The sequence below is a fragment of the Acinonyx jubatus genome, chromosome A2 (genome assembly GCF_027475565.1).
Source record: "Acinonyx jubatus isolate Ajub_Pintada_27869175 chromosome A2, VMU_Ajub_asm_v1.0, whole genome shotgun sequence".
NCBI lineage: Eukaryota > Metazoa > Chordata > Mammalia > Carnivora > Felidae > Acinonyx > Acinonyx jubatus.
The window spans coordinates 159,128,859-159,150,554 of record NC_069383.1 but is presented as its reverse complement, the minus strand read 5'-3'; the positions used below and the strand labels follow the sequence as shown (position 1 = coordinate 159,150,554).

The 21,696-nt window shown below is 47.8% G+C and overlaps 1 protein-coding gene across 7 annotated transcripts in view; it reads right to left on the bottom strand.

Annotated features, from left to right (window-relative positions):
- Positions 1 to 20,992, bottom strand: part of ZNF557 (zinc finger protein 557) — a 101,703-nt gene extending 80,711 nt beyond the window's left edge. For 3 of the 7 annotated variants that reach the window (XR_008297285.1, XM_053219939.1, XM_015076797.3), the window contains exons 1-3: positions 13,487 to 13,536; positions 12,923 to 13,011; positions 12,155 to 12,281 (exon numbers count right to left, since the gene is read on the bottom strand). Coding sequence is in view for 3 of the 7 variants with exons in the window: in XM_053219939.1 (XP_053075914.1) it covers positions 12,155 to 12,281; positions 12,923 to 13,011; positions 13,487 to 13,517 (247 nt within the window). In the remaining 4 variants the exon portion in view is untranslated. Of the gene's footprint in view, positions 1 to 12,154; positions 12,563 to 12,922; positions 13,173 to 13,486; positions 15,263 to 20,653 lie in introns of those variants that run through there. The other 4 variants (XM_053219938.1, XM_053219941.1, XM_053219942.1 and 1 more) reach the window with 3 other exon arrangements.
- Between the last annotated feature and the right edge of the window lie 704 nt (positions 20,993 to 21,696).

The window sequence follows — 21,696 nt, the reverse complement described above, 5'->3', positions numbered from 1 at the left end:
TCTCAAACTCAACACCCAAAACACAAATAATCCAGTGAAGAAATGGGCAAAAGACATGAAGAGACACTTTTCCAAAGAAGACATCCAGATGGCCAACCGACACCTGAAAAAATGCTCAACATGACTCATCATCAGGGAAATAGAAGTCAAAACCACAATGAGATACCACCTCACACCTGTCAGAATGGCTAACATGAACAACTCGGGCAACAACAGACGTTGGCGAGGATGTGGAGAAAGAGGATCTCTTCTGCACTGCTGGTGGGAATGCAAATTGGTGCAGCCACTCTGGAAAACAGTCTGGAGGTTCCCCCCCAAATTAAAAATAGAACTACCCTATGACCCAGCAATTGACTACTAGGTTTCTATCCAAGGGATACAGGTGTGCTATTTTGAAAGGACACATGCACCCCCATGTTTATAGCAGCACCATCAACAATAGCCAAAGCATGGAAAGAGCCCAAATGTCCATCGAGGGATGAATGGATAAAGATGTGATGTATCTGTATATATCACATTATATATATACCACACACACAAACACACACACACACACACACACACACACACACACACACACACGTATAAAATGGAGTATTACTCGGCAATCAAAAAGAATGAAATCTTGCCATTTGCAACTACGTGGATGGAATTAGAGGGTAGTATGCTAAGAAAATTAGAGAAAGACAAATATCATATGACTTCACACATATGAGGACTTTAAGACACAGAACAGATGAACATAAGGGAAGGGAAGCAAAAATAATGTAAAAACAGGAAGAGGGACAAACCATAAGAGACTCTTAGATATTGAGAACAAACTGAGGGTTACTGGAGGGGTTGTGGGAGGGGAATGGGCTAAATGGGTAAGGGGCATTAAGGAATCTACTCCTGAAATCATTGTTGCACTATATGCTAACTTGGATCTAAATTAAAAAATTAAATTAAATAAAAATTAAAATAAAATGTTAACTGTAATCCCCAGGACAACCATTAAAACAAATAAATAAAAAGAAATGACAGGGAATCAAAATGGTCCATGAGAAAACATTTAACACACACACACACACACACACACACACACAATGAAAGAATTGAGGAACAAAAATGATAGAAAACATGTAGAAAATAACAAAATGGCATAAGTAGGTCTTTCTTTATCAATAATAACCTTAAATGTTAATGGATTAATCTGTCCAACTAAAAGGCAGATTTGGGCAGAACAGATAAAGAATATCCAATTATATGCTCTCCAGAAGAGACTCAACTTACATCTAAACACACTAAGAGGGAGGTAGGGAAGGGTCAACATGGCAGAGAAGTAGGGGGATCCTTACTTCCCGCCTCTCTCAAAGAAGTGCTGAAGCCAAAGGACTCTGAACCCCAAGAGTATGGGAGGAAAAGAGACTGAATCTACCAGGAAGAAAATGGGACAACTTGAGAAAGGATAGGTGGGTGATTGTGAACTGAGGGAGATAGAACAGGGTGGGTAGGCACAGAGGGGAGGGATCCCCTTCTGCGGAGAGACAAAGGGAAGAGAAGGGCTAGGGAAGCGTAGGACTGTATCTGCACAGGAAAATGATCCCGTACTGGGACTCAGAGGGATCCCACCTCTAACGGCAGGCCTTCCTTCGGCCTGGGGCCGGCTCCCTGTTCACGCACCTGGGGAGGAGGGGAGCCAGCCCTGGCTTCGGTGGTAGGTCAGGGGCGCCGTCCGCAGTGGGAGAAAGCGGCCACTTCCCCAGAGTGCGGTGGGACAGACCAAAGCCTGCCTGTGTCCGCCACCCCCGGGGCTCAGTGGCGAGGTCAGCGACGCAGCCTGCAGGAGGAGACGGAGGTCCTCCTTGAAGTGCGGCGGCACAGACAAAGCCAGCCGGGACCACCTATTGGGCTGCACTGAGAGGCACTTCCCCAGTGCCAGAGAGCATGGGAACGGGACTGTGAATCTTAGCCAAGCGCAGGGTCAGGGGAGTTGGTGGAGCGAGAAGGACCGCCCCGTCTGCACCCGTGACACAGTGAGGAAGACTCAAACCGAGTCCACCGGTCGGGGTCTGTGCAGAAGAGACTGGGGGATCACCATTGCCGCCCCCCAGCACCAAGGCGGGGCCTCAGGGATCACTCCGGGGGCCCACAGTGGAGGTGGGTCCAGATTATGCCAAGCCACGCCCCTTTGCACTAGGTAACCGCGTATCCACCGAGGGGCACAGACCCTGTGGACAGCGACTCCCCACAAGTGATGCAGCATTGCCTGGATTAACTCTAGGTCAACTCTGGAGAGAGAGATATATTCTCCCTCCCACTTCTCCTTATCTCTTTCCTCCCCATAGGCTGGTTACTCTGGTTATTGGTCTGTCTAAACAGACATATTTAATCCATTGTCTTGATACATATTCTACACCTCCTTCTTCTCCTCCTTTACACTCCTTTCTCTCTCTCTGGAATAATCGAGCAGTATAGTTTCTCTGGGTAACTTTATCTTCGTTTCATTTTCCCCGCCTCCTTCTTTATTTTCCTTTCTCTATGGATTAAGCCTTTTAGTCTTTCTGCCTGGTCAGTGTTTATTTTTTCTTTTTCCTCCGCTCCTGTCATTTCTCTTCGTATCTGCTCTTCCGTCAGCACCGCCTCCACCCTGTTCTTTACTTGTAGTCGGTGTTTTGGGTTTTTTCTTTTGGTTTGTTTTATTTGCGTGTTTGCATGTTTTTGTCTCCTGTTTTCCTTTCCAGGGCTACTCCAAGGAACAAATCAAAGCACACCTGGTGGAGGGTCCAAAACATCACTACGGGTAGGGAAATAAAATAACCAAAGTCACAACAGAGAGCAAGTAACACTCTCCAAAAAACACCTCCTGAGGGGCCAGGCCTGGACAGTGTATGACCCCCACCACCCTCCCTTTAATATAGCGGTGCTCGCAGGTACAGAGCACACAGCAAGCTTTTAAAACTCATAAGGGACAGAAAACTAGCCAAAATGATGAAACGGAAGAATTCTCCACAAAAGAAATTCCAGGAAGGAGTGACAGCTAACAAATTGATCAAAACCAACTTAAGCAATATATAACTGAGCAAGAGTTGAGAATAGTCATAAAACTAATTGCTAGGCTGGAAAAAAGCATAGAGGACACAGAGAATCTATTGCTAGAGAGATCAAGGGACTAAGAAATAGTCATGAGGAACAAAAAATGTTGTGAGGTGCAAAATAAAATGAAGGCAGCCAAAGCACAGATTGAAGAGGCAGAGGGGAGAACAGGTGAATTAGAAGATAAAATTATGGAAAAAGAGGAAGCTGAGAAAAAGAGAGATAAAAAAATCCATGAATATGAGGGGAGAATTAGGGAATTAAGTGATGCAATCAAACGGAACAATATCCGTATCATAGGAATTCCAGAAGAAGAAGAGAGAGAAAGGGGCTGAAGGAGTACTTGAACAAATCATAGCTGAGAACTTCCCTGACCTGGGGAAGGAAAAAGGCATTAAAATCCAAGAGACACAAGGAACTCCCTTCAGACGTAACTTGAATCGATCATCTGCACGACATACCATAGTGAGACTGGCAAAATACAAGGATAAAGAGAGAATTCTGAAAGCAGCAAGGGATAAACGGGTCCTAACATACAAAGGTAGACAGACACATAAGGGTAGTGGCAGACCTCTCTACTGAAACTTGGCAGGCCAGAAAGGAATGGCAGGACATCTTCAATGTGACGAACAGAAAAAATAAGCAGCCAAGAATCCTTTACCCAGCAAGCCTGTCATTCAGAATAGGAGAGATACAGGTTTTCCCAAACAAACAAAAACTGAAAGACTTCATCACCACTAAACCAGCCCTACAAGAGATCCTCACGGGGACTCTGTGAGTGAAATGTTGCAAGGACCACAAAGTACCAGAGACACCACTACAAGCATGAAACCTACAGACATCACAATGACTCTAAACCCATATCTTTCTATAGCAACACTGAATGTAAATGGACTAAATGCTCCAACCAAAAGTCATAGGGTATCACAATGGATAAAAAACAAGACCCATCAATTTGCGGTCTACAAGAGACTCATTTTAGACCTGAGGACACCTTCAGATTGAAAGTGAGGGGGTGGAGAACTATCTATCATGCTACTGGAAGTCAAAAGAAAGCTGGAGTAGCCATACTTAGACAAACGAGACTTTAAATTAAAGGCGGTAACAAGAGATGAAGAAGGGCATTATATAATAATTACAGGGTCTATCCATCAGAAAGAGCGAACAATTACACATGTTTATACGCCAAATATGGGAGCCCCCAAATATATAAAACAATCACAAACATAAGCAACCTTATTGATAAGAATGTGGTAATTGCAGGGGACTTTAATACTCCACTTACAACAATGGATAGATCAGCTAGACACAGGATCAATAAAGAAACAAGGGCCCTGAATGAAACATTGGATCATATGGACTTGACAGATATATTTAGAACTCTGCATCCCAAAGCAACGGAATACACTTTCCTCTTGAGTGCACATGGAACATTCTCCAAGATAGATCACATACTTGGGTCACAGAACAGTCCTTAATAAGTATATAAAATTGAGATCATACCGTGCACACTCGCAGATCACAATGCTATGAAACTTGAAATCAACCACAGGAAAAAGTCTGAAAAACCTCCAAAGGCATAGAGATTAAAGAACATCCTACTAAATAATGATTGGGTCAACCAGGCAATTAGAGAAGAAATTTAAAAATATATGGAAACAAATGAAAATGAAAATACAACAATCCAAATGCTTTGGGATGCAGCAAAGGCAGTCCTGAGAGGAAAAGACATTGCAATCCAGGCCTATCTCAAGAAACAAGAAAAATCCCAAATACAAAATCTAACAGCACACCTAAAGGAACCAGAAGCAGACCAGCAAAGACACCCCAAACCCAGCAGAGGAAGAGAAATAATAAAGAGCAGAGCAGAAATAAACAATATAGAATCCAAAAAAAGCAGTAGAGCAGATCAATGAAACCAAGAGTTGGTTTTTAAAAAAAATAAACAAAATTGATAAACCTCAAGCCAGGCTTCTCAAAAAGAAAAGAGAGAGGACTCAAATAGATAGAATCACAAATGAAAATGGAATGATTACAACCAATCCCTCAGAAATACAAGCAATTATCAGGGAATACTATGAAAAATTATATGCCAACAAACCGGACAACCTGGAAGAAATGGACAAATTCCTAAGCACCCACACACTCCCAAAACTCAAACAGGAAGAAACAGAAAACTTGAATAGACCCATACCCAGCGAAGAAATTGAATCAGTTATCAAAAATCTCCCACCAAATGAGAGTCCAGGACCAGATGGCTTCCCTGGGGAATTCTACCAGGTATTTAAAGCAGAGATAATACCTATCCTTCTCAAGCTGTTCCAAGAAATAGAAAGGAAAGAAAAACTTCCAGACTCATTCTATGAAGCCAGCATTACTTTGATTTCAAACCAGAAACCCAGCAAAAAAAAAAAAAAAAAAAAAAAGAACTAGAGGCCAATATCCCTGATGAATATGGATGCAAAACTTCTCAACAAGATACTAGCAAATCGAATTCAACAGCATATAAAAAGAATTATTCACCACAATCAAGTGGGATTCATTCCTGGGCTGCAGGGCTGGTTCAACATTCGCAAATCAATCAATGTGATACATCACATTAATAAAAGAAAAGAACCATGTGATCCTCTCAATCAATGCAGAAAAAGCATCGTTTCTTAATAAAAACCCTCGAGAAAGTCGGGATAGAAGGAACATACTTAAATATCATAAAAGCCACTTATGAAAAGCCCACAGCTAGTATCATCCTCAATGGGGAAAAACTGAGAGATTTCCCCCTGAGATCAGGAACACGACAGGGATGTCCACTCTCACCACTGTTGTTTAAACATAGTGTTGGAAGTTCTAGCATCAGCAATCAGACAACAAATGGAAATCAAAGGCATCAAAACTGGCAAAGATGAAGTCAAGCTTTCACTTTTTGCAGGTGACATATTATACATGGAAAATCCAATAGACTCCACCAAAAGTCTGTTAGAACTGATACATGAATTCAGCAAAGTCGCATGGTACAAAATTAGTGTACAGAAACCGATTGCATTTTTTAATTTTTTTTTTCCACGTTTATTTATTTTTGGGACAGAGAGAGACAGAGCATGAACGGGGGAGGGGCAGAGAGAGAGGGAGACACAGAATCGGAAACAGGCTCCAGGCTCTGAGCCATCAGCCCAGAGCCTGACGCGGGGCTCGAACTCCCGGACCGCGAGATCGTGACCTGGCTGAAGTCGGACGCTTAACCGACTGCGCCACCCAGGCGCCCCCGGTTGCATTTTTATACAGCAATGATGAAGCAACAGAAAGACAAATAAAGAAACTGATCCCATTCACAATTGTACCAAGGACCATAAAATACCTAGGAATAAACCTAACCAAAGATGTAAAAGATCTGTATGCTGAAAACTATAGAAAGCTTATGAAGAAAATTGAAGATGATACCAAGAAATGGAAAAACACTCCCTGCTCATTGATTGGAAGAATAAGTATTGTTAAAATGTCAATACTACCCAAAGCAATCTACACATTCAATGCAATCCCAATCAAAATTGCACCAGCATTCTTCTCAAAGCTAGAACAAGCAATCCTAAAACCTGTATGGAACTACAAAAGCCCCTGAGTAGCCAAAGTAATATTGAAGAAGAAAACCAAAGCAGGAGGCATCACAATCTCAGACTTTAGCCTCTACTACAAAGCTGTAATCATCAGGGCAGTGTGGTATTGGCACAAAAACAGACACATAGACCAATGGAATAGAATAGAGACCCCAGAACTGGGCCCACAAAAGTATGGCCAACTAATCTTTGACAAAGCAGGAAAGAATACCCAATGGAAAAAAGACAGCCTCTTTATCAAATGGTGCTGGGAGAACTGGACAGCAATATGCGGAAGAATGAAACTAGACCACTTTCTCACACCATTCACAAAAATAAATGCAAAATGGATGCAGGACCTGAATGTGAGACAGGAAACCATCAAAACCCTAGAGGAGAAAGCAGGAAAAAACCTCGTTGACCTCAGCCATAGCAATTTCTTGCTTGACGCATGTCCAAAGGCAAGGGAATTAAAAGCAAACATTAACTATTGGGACCTCACGAAGATGAAAAGCTTCTGCACTGCAAAAGAAACAACCAACAAAACTAAAAGGCAACCAACAGAATGGGAAAAGATATTTGCAAATGACATATCGGACAAAGGGCTAGTATCCAAAATCTATAAAGAGCTCACCAAACTCCACACCCAAAAAACAAATAATCCAGTGAAGAAATGGGCAGAAGACATGAATAGACATTTCTAAAGAAGACTATCCAGATGGCCAATAGGCACGTGAAAAAATGCTCAATGTCACTCCTCATCAGGGAAATACAAATCAAAACCACACTCAGATATCACCTCACGCCAGTCAGAGTGGCCAAAATGAATAAATCAGGAGACTATAGATGCTGGAGAGGATGTGGAGAAACGGGAACCCTCTTGCACTGCTGGTGGGAATGCAAACTGGTGCAGCCGCTCTAGAAAACAGTGTGAAGGTTCCTCAAAAAATTAAAAATAGAACTACCCTATGACCCAGCAATAGCACTGCTAGGAGTTGACCCAAGGGGCACAGGAGTGCTGATGCATAGGGACACATGTACCACATGTTTATAGCAGCACTTTGAACAACAGCCAAATTATGGAAAGAGCCTAAATGTCCATCAACTGACGAATGGATAAAGAAGATGTGGTTACCATACAATCGAATACTACTTGGCAACGAGAAAGAATGAAATCTGGCCATTTGCAGCAACATGGATGGAACTGGAGGGTATTAATGCTAAGTGAAATAAGTCAGGCAGATAAAGACAGATACCGTATGTTTTCACTCATATGTGGATCCTCAGAAAGTTAACAGAAAACCATGGGGGAGGGGAAGGGGAAAAAAGAGAGGGAGGGAGGAAAACCATAAGAGACTCTTAAATACTGAGGACAAACTGAGGGTTGGTGGGGGGGGGTGGGGGAGAGGGGAAAGTGGGTGATGGGCATTGAGGAGGGCACCTGTTGGCATGAGCACTGGGTGTTGTATGGAAACCAATTTGACAATAAATTATACTTAATATACAAAAAAAAAGAGGTAAGCAAAAACAAACAAACAAACGAACAAAAAAACACACTAAGGGGTTGAAAGTCAATAGATGGAAAAATAGATTCCATGCAAACAGCCGCCAAAAGAGAGTGTAGCTATGTTAATTTCAGGCAAAATAGACTTTAAGACAAAAACTGCTACAAGACACAAAGAATGATCTTATGTAGTGATTAAAAGGTCAAATTATCTAGAAGATGTAACAATTACAGATCAATTACAACAGAATTATAAATTTTTTTAAATATAATTTATTGTCAAGTTGGCTAACATACAGTATGTAAGGTGTGCTCTTGGTTTTGGGGGTAGATTCCCGTGGGTCATCGCTTCCATACAACCAAAGCGGTCGACAGATTCAGTGCAATTGTTACCAAAATTCCAACAGCTTTTATTTGCAGAAATGGACAAACTGATCCTTAAACTCACATGGATTTGCAAGGGATGCTGAACAGACAAAACAGTCTTGAGAAACAACGAATTAGGAATTCTCACACCTCCTGACATCAAAGCTTACTTCAAAGCAATAGTGAAGAACGCACTACAGTACTTGCACAAGGACAGATGCAGAGATCAATGGATGAGAACTGAGTGAGTGTAAACTCGTAAAGTCTGTGGTCACACAACTTTGGACAAGGCAGCAAAACAACTCACTGGGGAAAGAACAGTCTTCTACAGCAATGATGGGCAACTGGGTAATAAAGAGAGACAAAAGAACGAAACCACATAAAAAAATTATCTCCAAAAGGACCAAAGACCTAATTGAAGAGAACTAGAAAATTCCTGGAAGAAAACACAGGGGTAAATGTTCATGGCCTTGGTGGATTTGGCAAGAATTTTTGAGGTATGATCGCAAAGGACAAGCAAAAAAAGAAAAAAAAAAGATAAATTGGACTTCATAAAAATTAAAACTCTCTCTTAGTTCACTTAGCATAATACTCTCTAGCTCCATCCACTTCATTACAAGTGGCAAGATTTCATTCTTTATGGCTGAGTAATATTCCATTGTGTGTGTGTCTACATACACACACACACACACACACACACACACCACGTCTTTTTCATCCATTCATCTGTCCATGGACATTTGGGCTGTTTCCATAAGTCGGAATTGTAGATAGTGCTGCTATATACGTTGGGGTGTATGTGCTCCTTCGAAATCAGTATTTTTGTATCCTCTGGGTAAATGCTTAGTAGAGCAATTGCTGGATTATGGGGTAGTTCTATTTTTAAGGAACCTCCGAACTGTTTTCCAGGGGGGCTGTGCCACTTTGCCTTCCCACCATCAGCGCACGAGGGTCCCCTTTCTCCACATCCTCCCCAACACCTGTCGTTTCTTGTGTCGTTGGTTTCAGCCATTCTGACAGGTGTGAGGTGGTGTTTCATCATGGTTCTGACTTGTATTTCCCTGATGGTGAGTGACGTTGAGCATCTTTTCGTGGGTCTGTTGGCCATCTGGATGTCTTCTTTGGAAAAACATGATTTTACTCACACGTGGAATTTAAGAAACAAAACAAATGAGCAAAAGGGAAAAAAGAGAGAAGGAGAGAAAGAGGGGAAAACCAAGAAACAGACTCTTAACCACAGAGAACAAACTCATGGTTACCAGAAGGGAGGTGAGCGCGTGTGTTGTGGGGGGGAGGGCGGTTTGGATGGCGATTAAGAGGCACACTTGTCGTGATGAGTACCAGGTGTGGTATGGAAGTGTTGAATCAATATATTGTACACCTGAAACTAATATTACACTGTATGTTAACTAACTGGAATTCAAACACAAACTTAAAAAAAATTAAAACTGTTGTGTGTCAAAGGACACTATCAAGAAAATGAAAATACGCCACCAACTGGGAGAAATTATTTCCGAATCATATTCTGGACAAGGGACCAGTATTCACGACATATAATGAATGTGTATAATCCAAGAACAAAGACAAGCAACCGAATTCCAAACCGGGCCAAGGACTTGAACAGACGTTCTCCACAGAAGATCCAGAACAGCCAACACATGAAAAAGTGCTCAATGTCATCAGTCATGAGGGAAACACAAATCACGGCGACAATGAAAAGAAATACTGCCTCATAACCGTGAAGACGGCTACCATCAGAGGCACAAACGTTGGGGCAGATGGGAAATTGGAACCCTCCCACCTTGGCGCAGCTCCTGGGGAAGACAGTTCAGCAGTTCCTCAAAAAGCTAAACCTACTGATATATGACCCAGCATTCTGCTCCAACACATACCCAAGAAAGCCGAAAGCGCATGTTTGCACAAACCGTGCACCAGTATTCTCAGCAGCAAGGTTTGTAACAGCCAGTAAATGGAAACCACCCAAATGCGTATCAACCCATGAGTGAATTTTAAAGACGTGGCCAATCCACAAAATGGTGCAACACTGCTAGACCTTCGAACGTTAATTACGCTGCCTGAAAGGAGCCAGACCAAAGAGATCACAATGCCGGTGGCAGGAAATGTTCTGAGCAGGCAAACCCAGAGAAATGGAAGGCAAATGGGTGGTTGGCAGCAGGGGGCTGTGGGGAAGGTAATGGGTCCTGGCCACTTCCCGGGGAGGGGGTGAGGGGTGATGACAATGTTCTGACATTAGATAGCGTTGATGGTTGCACAGCAATACTACTATGTCAAAAGTTACTGAATTGTGCGCTTAAAAACAGCTAAAACAGGGGCTCCTGGCTTGCTCAGTCGGTTAAGCATCCGACTTCGGCTCAGGTCATGATCTCACGGTTTGTGAGTTCGAGCCCCCACGTCGGGCTCTGTGCTGAACAGCTCGGAGCCTGGAGCCTGCTTCGGATTCTGTGTCTCCCTTTCTCTCTGCCCCTCCCCTGCTTGTGTTCTGTCTCTCAATCTCTGTAAAATAAACACTTAAAAAAAAGAGCTAAAACAGGGGCACCTGGGTAGCTCAGTAGGTTGAGTGTCCTTGGCTCAGGTCACGATCTCACAGTTCTGTGAGTTCCAGCCCCGCGTTGGGCTCTGTGCTGACAGCTCAGAACCTGGGGCCTGACACAGAGCCTGATTCTGTGTGTGTCTCTCTCTGCCCCTCCCCCACTCACACTCTGTCTCTCCCTCTCTCTCTCTCAAAAATAAACAAACATTAAAGGAAATTTTTAATAATTAAAACAGTGACTTTTATGTTATGTGAATGTCACCTCAATTAAAAAAAAAAAAGGACAATAATGTGGGGAATATTGTGGGGAATAAGCTTAGGAATTCCCTGGGCTTGCACCGATGGGTTAACAAGGCAGGAAGAATTAGAAAGCCATAGGATGTTCACACCCAAGTTTGGGTAAACAAGATTAGGTAAATAGGTATAGAGAGGGCGGGGCAAAGGCTCCAGGACAGACCAAAGTTGTATGAGGTAAACAAGATTATATGTTCAGGGCGGAAGCGCCCCCCAAGTTAGTACTGTAGCAGAAAGCTGCTTTCACTGGGAGGAAGAGGAAAACCAGGAAAACAGGACTTGAGACCAGTGCTGGGCCAAGTCGCCCAGAGCCGAGCTAATTAGCAAAAGAAAGGTGCCTTGGTGACCCTAAGGTAGCATGCTCTGTCTTTCTGGTCCCCCTCGGCAACTTTAGGTAAACAGAGGTGGGGCCTCACATCAGCTGTAAACAACCTTCGGCCAGGTGCCAGGACTTTGTTTTGTATCAACCCACACCCCTAACCCCGCATATCTTCAAGACCCCGTTTCCCTCGCGCCCATGAGATAATGTTCACAGATTCACGGTCTCCTTGTGCACGTCCACTGCCACGTTTGTAAGCCTTCTGATCCTAATAAAAATGGAGCGAGGACCCTTAATCGGGGCTCTTGGCTTCTCCTGGACATGAGCCATCTCTCTCGCATTCTTTAATCCTGTGTCCCGCTCTCTTGCTGGGCGAGAAAGAGCTCTAGACCCAGAGTCTACGACAAACAAGGTCTCGTTACGGGACCGAGTGTAGGCGGGGAGGAGGTCAGGCTTACCGAGCGAGGCCAGGTTCCTGCGGTTCTCTTGCATCACGTCTCTGTACAGTGTTCTCTGACAAGGGTCCAGCAGGGCCCACTCCTCCGGGGTGAACTCCACGGCCACATCCTCGAAGGTCACCGAGTGCTGAACCGTCAAAACATCACGGCTTAGGCAAGGACCATCCCCGCCGAGCGGGCAGCAGAAGGGCAGAGGACGACGGGACGAGGGGCCGGGAACCCAAAGCGCAAGATGCGCGGGCAGGGTCCTGAGCTCTGCTCTCAACCGCTTCTGGGCTCAGCCTGCGGTGCTCCTCCCTGTCCACTTATGCCCGCTGCCACGGGGAACGTGCCCCTAACACAGAGGTGATTCTCTTATTCCAGCGAGACTGTGAAATCCTGCAAGCTGATCTCCCTCCATCTGCGGGGCTGAGTAGAGGCCGGGGACATGGCAGAGATCAGAGAAACACCCGGTAAATGAATGAGCGACTCCCCCACAGCTGTCACCAAGTGCTTGAGTTTAGGACACAGTCAGGTCTTCCTCAGTTTCCCCTAAAAACCTCTCTGCAGAACGTGACGGAGACGGCGACCCTGGAGGAACCTTGGCAACGTCGAAAACGCTGACAAACACGACGTTGCCTGGGGGGCCCCCGGCCCTCCATCAGATGCCCGGAGACCCGGGGCCCTCTGGACACCTGCTTTGGCCATGAGGCTCCGGGTCACTGGAGGAGAACAAATTCAGCTTCTGGTCAAAGGAATAATGACTTGGAAAAAAGAGTAGTGACTCACCGGTAACCAGCCGCTCAGGAAGCCCTTAGCCAGCCCTTCCTCCTCCGGGCGTCCGTTCCGAGGAGAGGCTGAGTACAGGGAAGGCTGAGCTGGAGAAGAAGAAAGCAGTCAGGAGAGCCCAGGACGGCTCTGTATGCCGGCACTCACCAGTCTGGGGGCTTCCCCACCCACCTGCACGTGACCACATCCCCACACGCACACGCACGGCCACACCCATGACCACCCCACACCGTGTGGGTGGACACACACACACACAGCTTTCTCAGGACACCAGAGTGGCCCGTCTCATCCAGGGCCCAGGGCCAGGAAATAGGGCCAAGGGTCTTACTGACCTGGAGGAAGAGATTATTAGTCCCATTTCACAGATGAAGAAACTGAAGTTCAAGGGACACCACTGTTATTTTTCCAAGTTTATAGAAAGAATCCCAAATCCCAAGAACCACATCGGGGACCGGTGACCCCCGGGCATCCGGCCCCACTCCGGCCTCACCGCTCGGCCCCTCCTTTCCCGCTCCGTGGTGCAGGGGCCTTTACCGCCTGGACTCTGAGGGCCCCCCGACTTACCACGAGTGGGGGGCAGAACCACGGCCGCCATCCTGTGACTCAGACAGGAATTTCCCGGACGCTCCTCCTCTGGTCGGCACAGCGTGCTCAGGCCGGGCCCTGGTGGAAACGGGACAACAGGAAGCCTTCACAGCCTCCCTCCCACCGCGGCCTTCCGCGGACCAACCCATCTCAGCCTGCCCGTTGTGTCCTCCTTCAACATGCAGGTGGGGTCCCCAGTATTGGGTCTTTACTTAGCAGGTGATGAACCAGGGCTGGCGAAGCCAGAGCTCGTCCTCTTGGGTCCCAACGGTTCGACCGGGACACGCCTCCGCCGCCCCACCTAAACCCCCAGCTTCCCTGAGTCTCAGGGCACATTCTTCCCATGCAGGTGGCTGTCACAAACACATTCCCAGGTCCGACCCTTTGGTTACTGGAGATGATGACGGCTGATACTAGTCTTTGCCTCCCCCAGCCCCACCGCCCTCAGATGACGGGTGACGTCAGAGTGCGTGAGGACGACCCTCGGTGTTACGAGTTTGTCCCCTTCCACCTGGGGCGCCACCCTAGACCCTGTCATCACCTGACACTATTCTGCCACCTAAAACAATAGCTGAGAAAGGTCTCTCTGAATCCAGCCTCCCAAACAGTGTCCTTGTTCATGTTTTCTTTCCCTACATGTGTTTTGTTTTTTGTTTTTTTTTTTTAGAGAGAGAGAAAGAGGGCAAGTGTGAGTTGGGGGCAGGGGTGCAGAGGGAGACAGAGAATCTCAAGCAGGATCCACACCCAGCGCAGAGCCCAATGCGGGGCTCAATCCCACGAACTGTGAGATCGTGACCTGAGCCGAAATGGAGAGTTAGACGCTCAACTGACTGAGCCACCCCGGCGCCCCTTTCACGTGTTCTTTCACCACACGGAGGACTCTCCCCCGCCCCCGCTACTTCATCAGGCATTAGGCACGTCCTGTTCTCATCTCACGCTTCCCCCTGGATTTCATCACCCCTCACCCACACATTCCTCATCCACACACCCTGCCCGCGCCCCTGCCCAGCAGAGCAGCGCCCGGCCCGGTTCCAATGACCTGCCGGCTCCATGGCAGCGTCTGGGGGACCTGCCCGCGGTGGGGCTGTCATGCCGCCACCTCTGGGGAAGCACGGTCACCAACATGCAAACAGCCTTGCCCCTGCAAGACATCCTGTAAGTCCGTGTGGCTCCCCATCATCAGGCCTCTAATCTCTTTACCCCTCGCACACCCTCCCCTCCGCCCTCTGCGGCAACCAGCTTCCTGACTGGCCCCCATGACCCAAGCCTCCTGGTGTCCACACCCGCCCGCGTCGGGCTGACCCGGGTCACAAGAGCGCCTTGGGGGCGACTTCCCAGGCTGGGTGCTCCAAGGCACTGCAGCGTTGCTTGGTCTCTCGTCCCGCTTGCTCCGGGGGAAGCCCCGTTACAAGGAACTCGGGCGGCCCCATGGAGGGACCGACTTGGAGAGGAACCGAGGCCTCCCTCCAGCAGCACCACTGACCCTGGGAGCGAACCGCCTTGGCCTTGAACCCTAGGCACCAGTCCAGGCTCCAGATGGCTACAGCCCGGCTGAGAGCCCGCTAGGAACTCAGGAAAGTCCCTGAGCCAGAACCTTCTAGCGAAGCGGTCCTGAACTCCTGAACCACAAAGACCATGAGATCTGATATATGATCATCGTTTTAAGTCCCCGAGGTTTGGGACAACCTGTTAGGTGGCAACAGATACACGCACCCTCACTTTGCGCAGACGGCCCTGCCTCCTACTTCTCACAGTAACACCCCCCCCCCCTTCCCGCGAGAAGGAGTCTCCCTTCCCCGGAAGCCGCCAGAATGGCCACGTGACCCCGGCCTCCGCCCTCCCTCCTGTTACAAGCCGGGAGCTGTCTCCCCTCCTGGGTGAGGCCGGGCTCTGCGGCTCAGATCTGTGCTCCTCCACCTGCCTTCTTAGGGAAAGTCTCTTGTCTGCCCTCCCCTCCCGCTCTCCCCCTCCACCGGACCCCCTCCCACACCATTCAAACCCCATGCAGTGTTTTTAGTAGTGAAATAAATCTATCGTAAGGACAGTCTTCATTCTGGTACCAGTCTCTCTCCCTGAGCCCAGGGAAAGTGTTTCACTCTGTCTCATTTTCTCACGTCCCACTGGCTCCTCAACCCAGGACACTCTGGCTTCCACCACGACCATTTCAAGGACGCCACCCTTGATAGAATCACCATTGATCTTCTTCATAACCACAGAGATGGGAGACTGTAGCTACGATGACACCATTTTTAATCTGTCAGATGGACAAAGACCTGGTGGAGCACATCTTTTATTGGCAAGGATGTCTGGAAAGGCACTTTCATATGCGACTGGGGCACAATTCCTACGGAAGGAAAATTGTCAATTTGATGCAAAATGCAAAATCATTTACCCTTTCCCTGCCAATCACACTCCTAGGAACCAATCTCAAGGATACACAAATACTAAAAGGCAGGCTGTGATTATTCACAATGGCCTTACGTGTAATATCAAAGGACTGGAAACAATACAACTGAGCATCAATAGGGAATTAGTGCAATAAACTACGGAATATCCACAGAATGAAGAAACATGCAGCCAAAAAAGAAAGAGATGATCCCTAGGTATTGATAGAGATTCTTATCTCCAATATTAAAAAAAAAATTTTAAGTTTATTTATTTATTGGTGGGGGGGGGCGGCAGGGAGTGGTGCGGAGAGAGGGAGATAGAGAACCCCAAGCAGGCTCTGTGCTGACAACATGGAGCTCGGGGCTCGATCCCATGAACCGTGACATAATACCTGAGCCAAAATCAAGAGTCAGCACTCAACCGACTGAGTTACCCAGGTGCCCCTCCAATAAATATAAGTGGAAAAAAAATCAATGTTCAAAGCAGTGTATATGGAATGTTTCCTTTTTATAAAAAGGGAATGAATACCTCTTTTCTCCGGAGTTAGGGAATCAAATGTCACTCCATAAAACCAGCTTCCTGAGGTCTCTCTGTGTGCCTTCCCTGTACCCAAAAGATACAAGCGATAAACGGTCTGTATGAGCAGGGAGGGGAACCTTGGCCACTAAGAGTCTGGTTGGTCCAGGTGGAAAGAAAGAGCTGTGGGGCATTTTTGCCTCCCAGGCCTGTGTGCAGACAGATTAATGACCGTGCCCCAAAGGTGTCCATGTTCTACTCCTCAGAATCTGTGAATATGTGAGTTTCCATAGCAAAAGGGATTGTGCAGATGTGATTAAGGTAAGGATCCTGTGATGGGGAGATTATCCAGGTGAGCCCAATGTCATCACAAGAGTCCTTACCAGAGGGAGGTAAGAAGGTCAGGTCAGAGAAGAAGGTGTTGGTGATGCAAGCAGGAGTCAGAGGGAGAGAGAGAGAGAGAGAGAGAGAGATCTGAGGATGCTACCCACTGGCTTTAAGTGAAGGAAGGAGCCACAAGCCACAGAATGCAGGAGGCCTCTACAAGATGGACAACACATGGACACCGATTCTCCCCTAGAACCTCCAGAAGGAATGCAGCCCTGCTGACCCATTGCGGACTTCTGACTTCCAGAATGGCAGGTGAAATCTGTGCTGCTTTAAGCCACTAAGTACCGGTAAGTGGTGAGAGCAGCCACAGTAAACGAATACAGCCTCTCACACCAAACCTTCCCTAAGGCTTGGTGTGAGTCCAACAGACCCGGACAACTGCCGTGGGCCCTCCTTACCTTCTGCAGGTGGAGGACGTCTCCTTTCTCCCCACCGGAGACCCAATCTGCAGTTAGGATGAGTTCCAGTCACTGAGCTGAGGAGTCAGAGGGCTGGGATCCAGCCACCCCCAGAGCCCCAAGCGGAAAAGCAGACTGAGAAGGTGCCTGGGGCACTTTTAGGCTCCGAGTCCCCCCATCAAGGTCTCCTGGAAGGTGAAACCTCACAAGAAGGCAGGAGGGGTCTCTGCTCAGTTTACAGATTCAGTGACTCCTGCTCCTGGATGTATGTCAGTGCTGGATGATGGGTCACTTATCAGTGCTGCCCAATGGGACTTTCAGTGATGACATAAATGTCCTCTAATTCTGCTCCGTCCAGTTGGCAGCCACAAGCCACATGTGGCTACTGAGCACTTGAAACGTGGCCAGTAGGACCGAGAAAAGGAACTCTTCCCATTGTTTTAATTAAAATAGCTCCAGGTGACTCGTGGCTACCGCCATGGACAGGGCAGCTGTGGACACACTCAGGCCCGACTGCTTTCAGGATGCGGAGGAGGGGGCCTGTGGGTGGCAAAGTGGGGGGAAAGCATGGACTCGGGTGAGGGGATGCCTGCAGGTTTGCATGGACAGGAACCAGGGGCATAGTACGTGCCCTGTCCCATCACACAAAATACAAGCATGAATGAAAGCATCGTACATTTTCTCAGTTCTACGCTCCTGGGTCTCTTCTTCCCATTTCTTTCTTTCTCCACAACCATCATCCAGGCCTGGGGAACAATCATCTTATTCCTAAACTTCTTCTTACCACTCCCTGTCTTGCCTCTTAAGTCTTCCTTCTTTGAAAAAAAAATTTTTTTAATGTTTATTTATTTTTGAGAGAGAGAGTACTAGCAGGGGAGGCGCAGAGAGAGAGGAGAGGGAGACACAGAATCTGAAGCAGGCTCCAGGCTCTGAGCTGTCAGCACAGAGCCTGATGCAGGGCTCGAACCCACAAACCGCAAGATCGTGACCTGAGCCGAAGTCAAATGCTTAACCTGAAGACTGAGCCACCCAGGTGCCCCATCAAGTCTTCCTTCTTAATCCGGAAGTCCATTTTAACCCACATGCATAGACCAGCTGTGACTCACATCCTCCCAGTGCTCACATCTCTAGTGTCTCTCCACTGGTCCTAGAACAGAGTCTAATCTCATACCTGATCTGGTCCAGCCTACCCTGCTCTGGGCTGGCTCACCCCCTGCCCCCCAACTTTGTTGTATCGGCCCAGCCATTCCGGTCCTCCCAGCTCATGGAGCACACAAGGCTCTCTCCTGCCTCAGGGGTTATCTTCATGCGGTTCCCTTGGCCTGAAACGCTCTCTTGAAAACACTCCCATATGCTCGCTCCAGCTAACCCTACAGCTAGTTCAACCTGACCCCAACCTCAGCTCTCCAGGTAAATATCCGTCCTTCTCAAGAAGGCTTCCCTGTTTCTGCCACTGAGCCCTCTGGGCCAAACTCCCACATCACTCCGGTCATTAATTATTTAAAATCACGATTCCCTATTAGAATGTAAATTCCATGGACATGGAAAAAGGTCTTCTTGGTTCTCCCAGGTCTCTATGCATCTGGCTCAGGGCCTGGCTCCCAGGGATGCTGAGCCATCCTGGTTTGCCCAGAACTGTCCCGGTTTGAACACTAAATGTCCTATGTCCTGGCAATCCTCTTACTCTCCAATACACAAGGATGGTTGGTCGCCATAAACTGTGCACTCAAAGGATACCTACTGCGTAACAAATAAACATCCCCCCTCCAGAACATTACAGGAAAGTGAGAACAAAAAAGGGACACGCACACATACTCGTAATTAGTAAAACCTAACAATTAAATAGATTACTTAACAGAATCCTCTATGATGTGAATCGCCAGACTGTTATTTCAGAGAAGTTTGAAGAAATAAAGTTAATTCCTTGTCCACCAAAAGGCAAGGTAGAGAGGGCAATCTTTGTGGAAACTAGTGCCCTAACCTGCGACCTACAAGCTGCTGTATATCCCCCCAAATAATTGTAAATCTCATTAAGTAAATAAAGAAATGAAAATCACTTCTTCAAAATACATCTTGTTGCTGGTCAATTCAGTTTTAAATTAATTACTAACAGAAAGAAGTCCTAAGCACTCCCCCGCACCATGTGCCTATATTTTCAACCTCTGTGGAGGATTTGTAGGGCTTTAGAGGTCAAACCGAATGGGTCTAAGGACTGTGGCTGAGTAGTCCTGCTTATCTTCAGTGGGATGTCTTGTAATCTTACATGTACATGTAAAAAATGTATATATTTTTCTATATAAAATCCTGAAATTTCTAGTATTATGGAATGCAAGAAAGTCTGCATTTCTCTACGGTTACACTCATTTACATATTTGTTTAATGTATACTTATTTGCATATAAGTGCATTTACTGCCTTATTTCCACACACATAACCACACACGCCTCAGTATCCTTCCTTTGAACGTAATCTATCAAACAGACAAATAATTTTTCTTAGGATACCCTCCCTCTTAGTGGCTCTTTGCGTTTACAACCTGAGCAGCATGAAAACCCACTAAGAGCTCTCCTCTGCATAGCGGAGGTTGCTGGCACCTGTTGTGACAAGGTCCTTGGGGTGCTCACCTGGTCACACAGAAACCCACGGATCAGGGAGGATGGCACACTTCAAGGCTGGTGGGATCTCGAAGCTGGTTTTAACACAGACTGGGGCGGGGGGGAGGCACGAAGACCGCTTTTGAGGCCTTTTGATAGGAAGTAATCGTTCTTGGATAGAAAGACCACCCATTCATCTTTGTTTCGTTTTCATTTAAAGTGTCAACGTTGGCGTGACTGGATTTACCTGATTTCCATGTAGCCATCTGCACCCCAAGTGGGAGAAAGCAGTGTCATGCTGGGTGTGCATGTGACTTGCTCAACTCATCTGGCTGGATCAAGATTTTACGGTGACTCCAGACACTTTAAACACAGGCTTGTTACTTAAGGGCGATGATAAGCGACTCAGCTGACTATGATCAGGACTTCAGAGCTTTTAAGGCCCTAGAGCAGATCTCCCGACCCCGGCACTATTGATAACGCTTCGTTGTGGGGGGCTGTTCCGTGCACTGTGGGATGCTCAGCAGCATCCCTGGCCTCCCCACACCCCCATTTGTACAACCCAAACAATGCCTCCAGACATTGCTGAAAGTCCTCTGGGGGAGAGGGGGGAGGTGGAAATCACCCCTCAAAGGAGGAGGCAGCGGCGCCCGGAGTCGGGAGGAACCGCAGCCTGGGACTGACCGGAGGCAACAGCCCAAGGAGAAAACGGGGCTCCGGTTACAGACGGGGGGACGCGGGGAAGCCAGAGCCCGTGACCGGGAATGCCCGCGGCCCTCGCCCCTCCCTGGGCGCCTACCGGACCCCCCGGACTGTCCGCCGCGCACCGAGTCCGGCCCGTTGCGCTGAGGCCAAACATACCACGTGAAGCAGGTCCCGCGCGAAGAAGACAGCGCACCCCACGCAGCCAGCCCCGCAGGCTCTTTCCACGGCAGCGCCCCACGCTTCCGCTTCCGGTCTCGGGCTGGCCGCCTCTCGCCCCAGTTCCGGTCTGTGTCGAGCCGCGGCGGAGAGGGGCGTTTAGGGGCTCCGGGTTGGGGCGGGCGGGGGCCACCGCCGCGCACCCCAGCCTGGGGCGAGAGTTTCTAGCTCTCTGAGGGAGGGCCCCACGGCCCTGGGCTGCGTCAGCACCAGGGACGGAGACCAGTCCTAGGGGCGGGCTGTGGGCGGTGCCAGGCAGACGGGCCGAGTTCAGGTCCGTGGGTGGGGCTGTGGGCGGAAACGGGGTGACGGCGGGCGGGGAGGTGGGCGGAGACTAGTTCCGGGGCGTGGCTGTGGGCGGGGTTGTAGCCGAGGGAAACCAATTCCCGGGGCAGGGGTGTGGCTGGAATAGGCTCGGCGGGTGGGCGGGACAGTGGAAGGAAATCAGTTCCAGGGGCGGGGCTGGAGGCGGGGCTTCCCGTGGGTCCCTAGACCGTACTAGCAGCAGGCTGCCCAAGAAACAACTTTTCTGCAGTCCTTTCTGCAGGTTCACACAGCCTCACATAACGCTGTAGAACGACGTGCCCATATTTAGGGCTTTTAATTTTTTGTACATGTTTGCTGTCTTTATTTAAAAATGAGACCATACGTATATTCGTTTCTCTACAACTTGCCTTAGCGCCATTTTAAGAATTTTGAGGGGACAGGGAGGGTACTAGGTCATACATTCACAAGGCAGTAAAATACCCTCACTCCCAGCACGGTCTCTCAGTCCTTTGCCCAGAGATAGACGTCCTCTTCTCTTCCATTTTTATAGATATAGTGTGTATATGCATATATGCTGGGAATGGCCAGCAAACCCCGCACCGATGGATGCAAGATTACTCCACAGTTTGCTAAGAAAGAGGAGAAAGCATGGAGGTCAACGTTCGCAGACGAAGACCAAGATCCTGTTCGCCTCACTTGTGTTCTCATTTATTGCA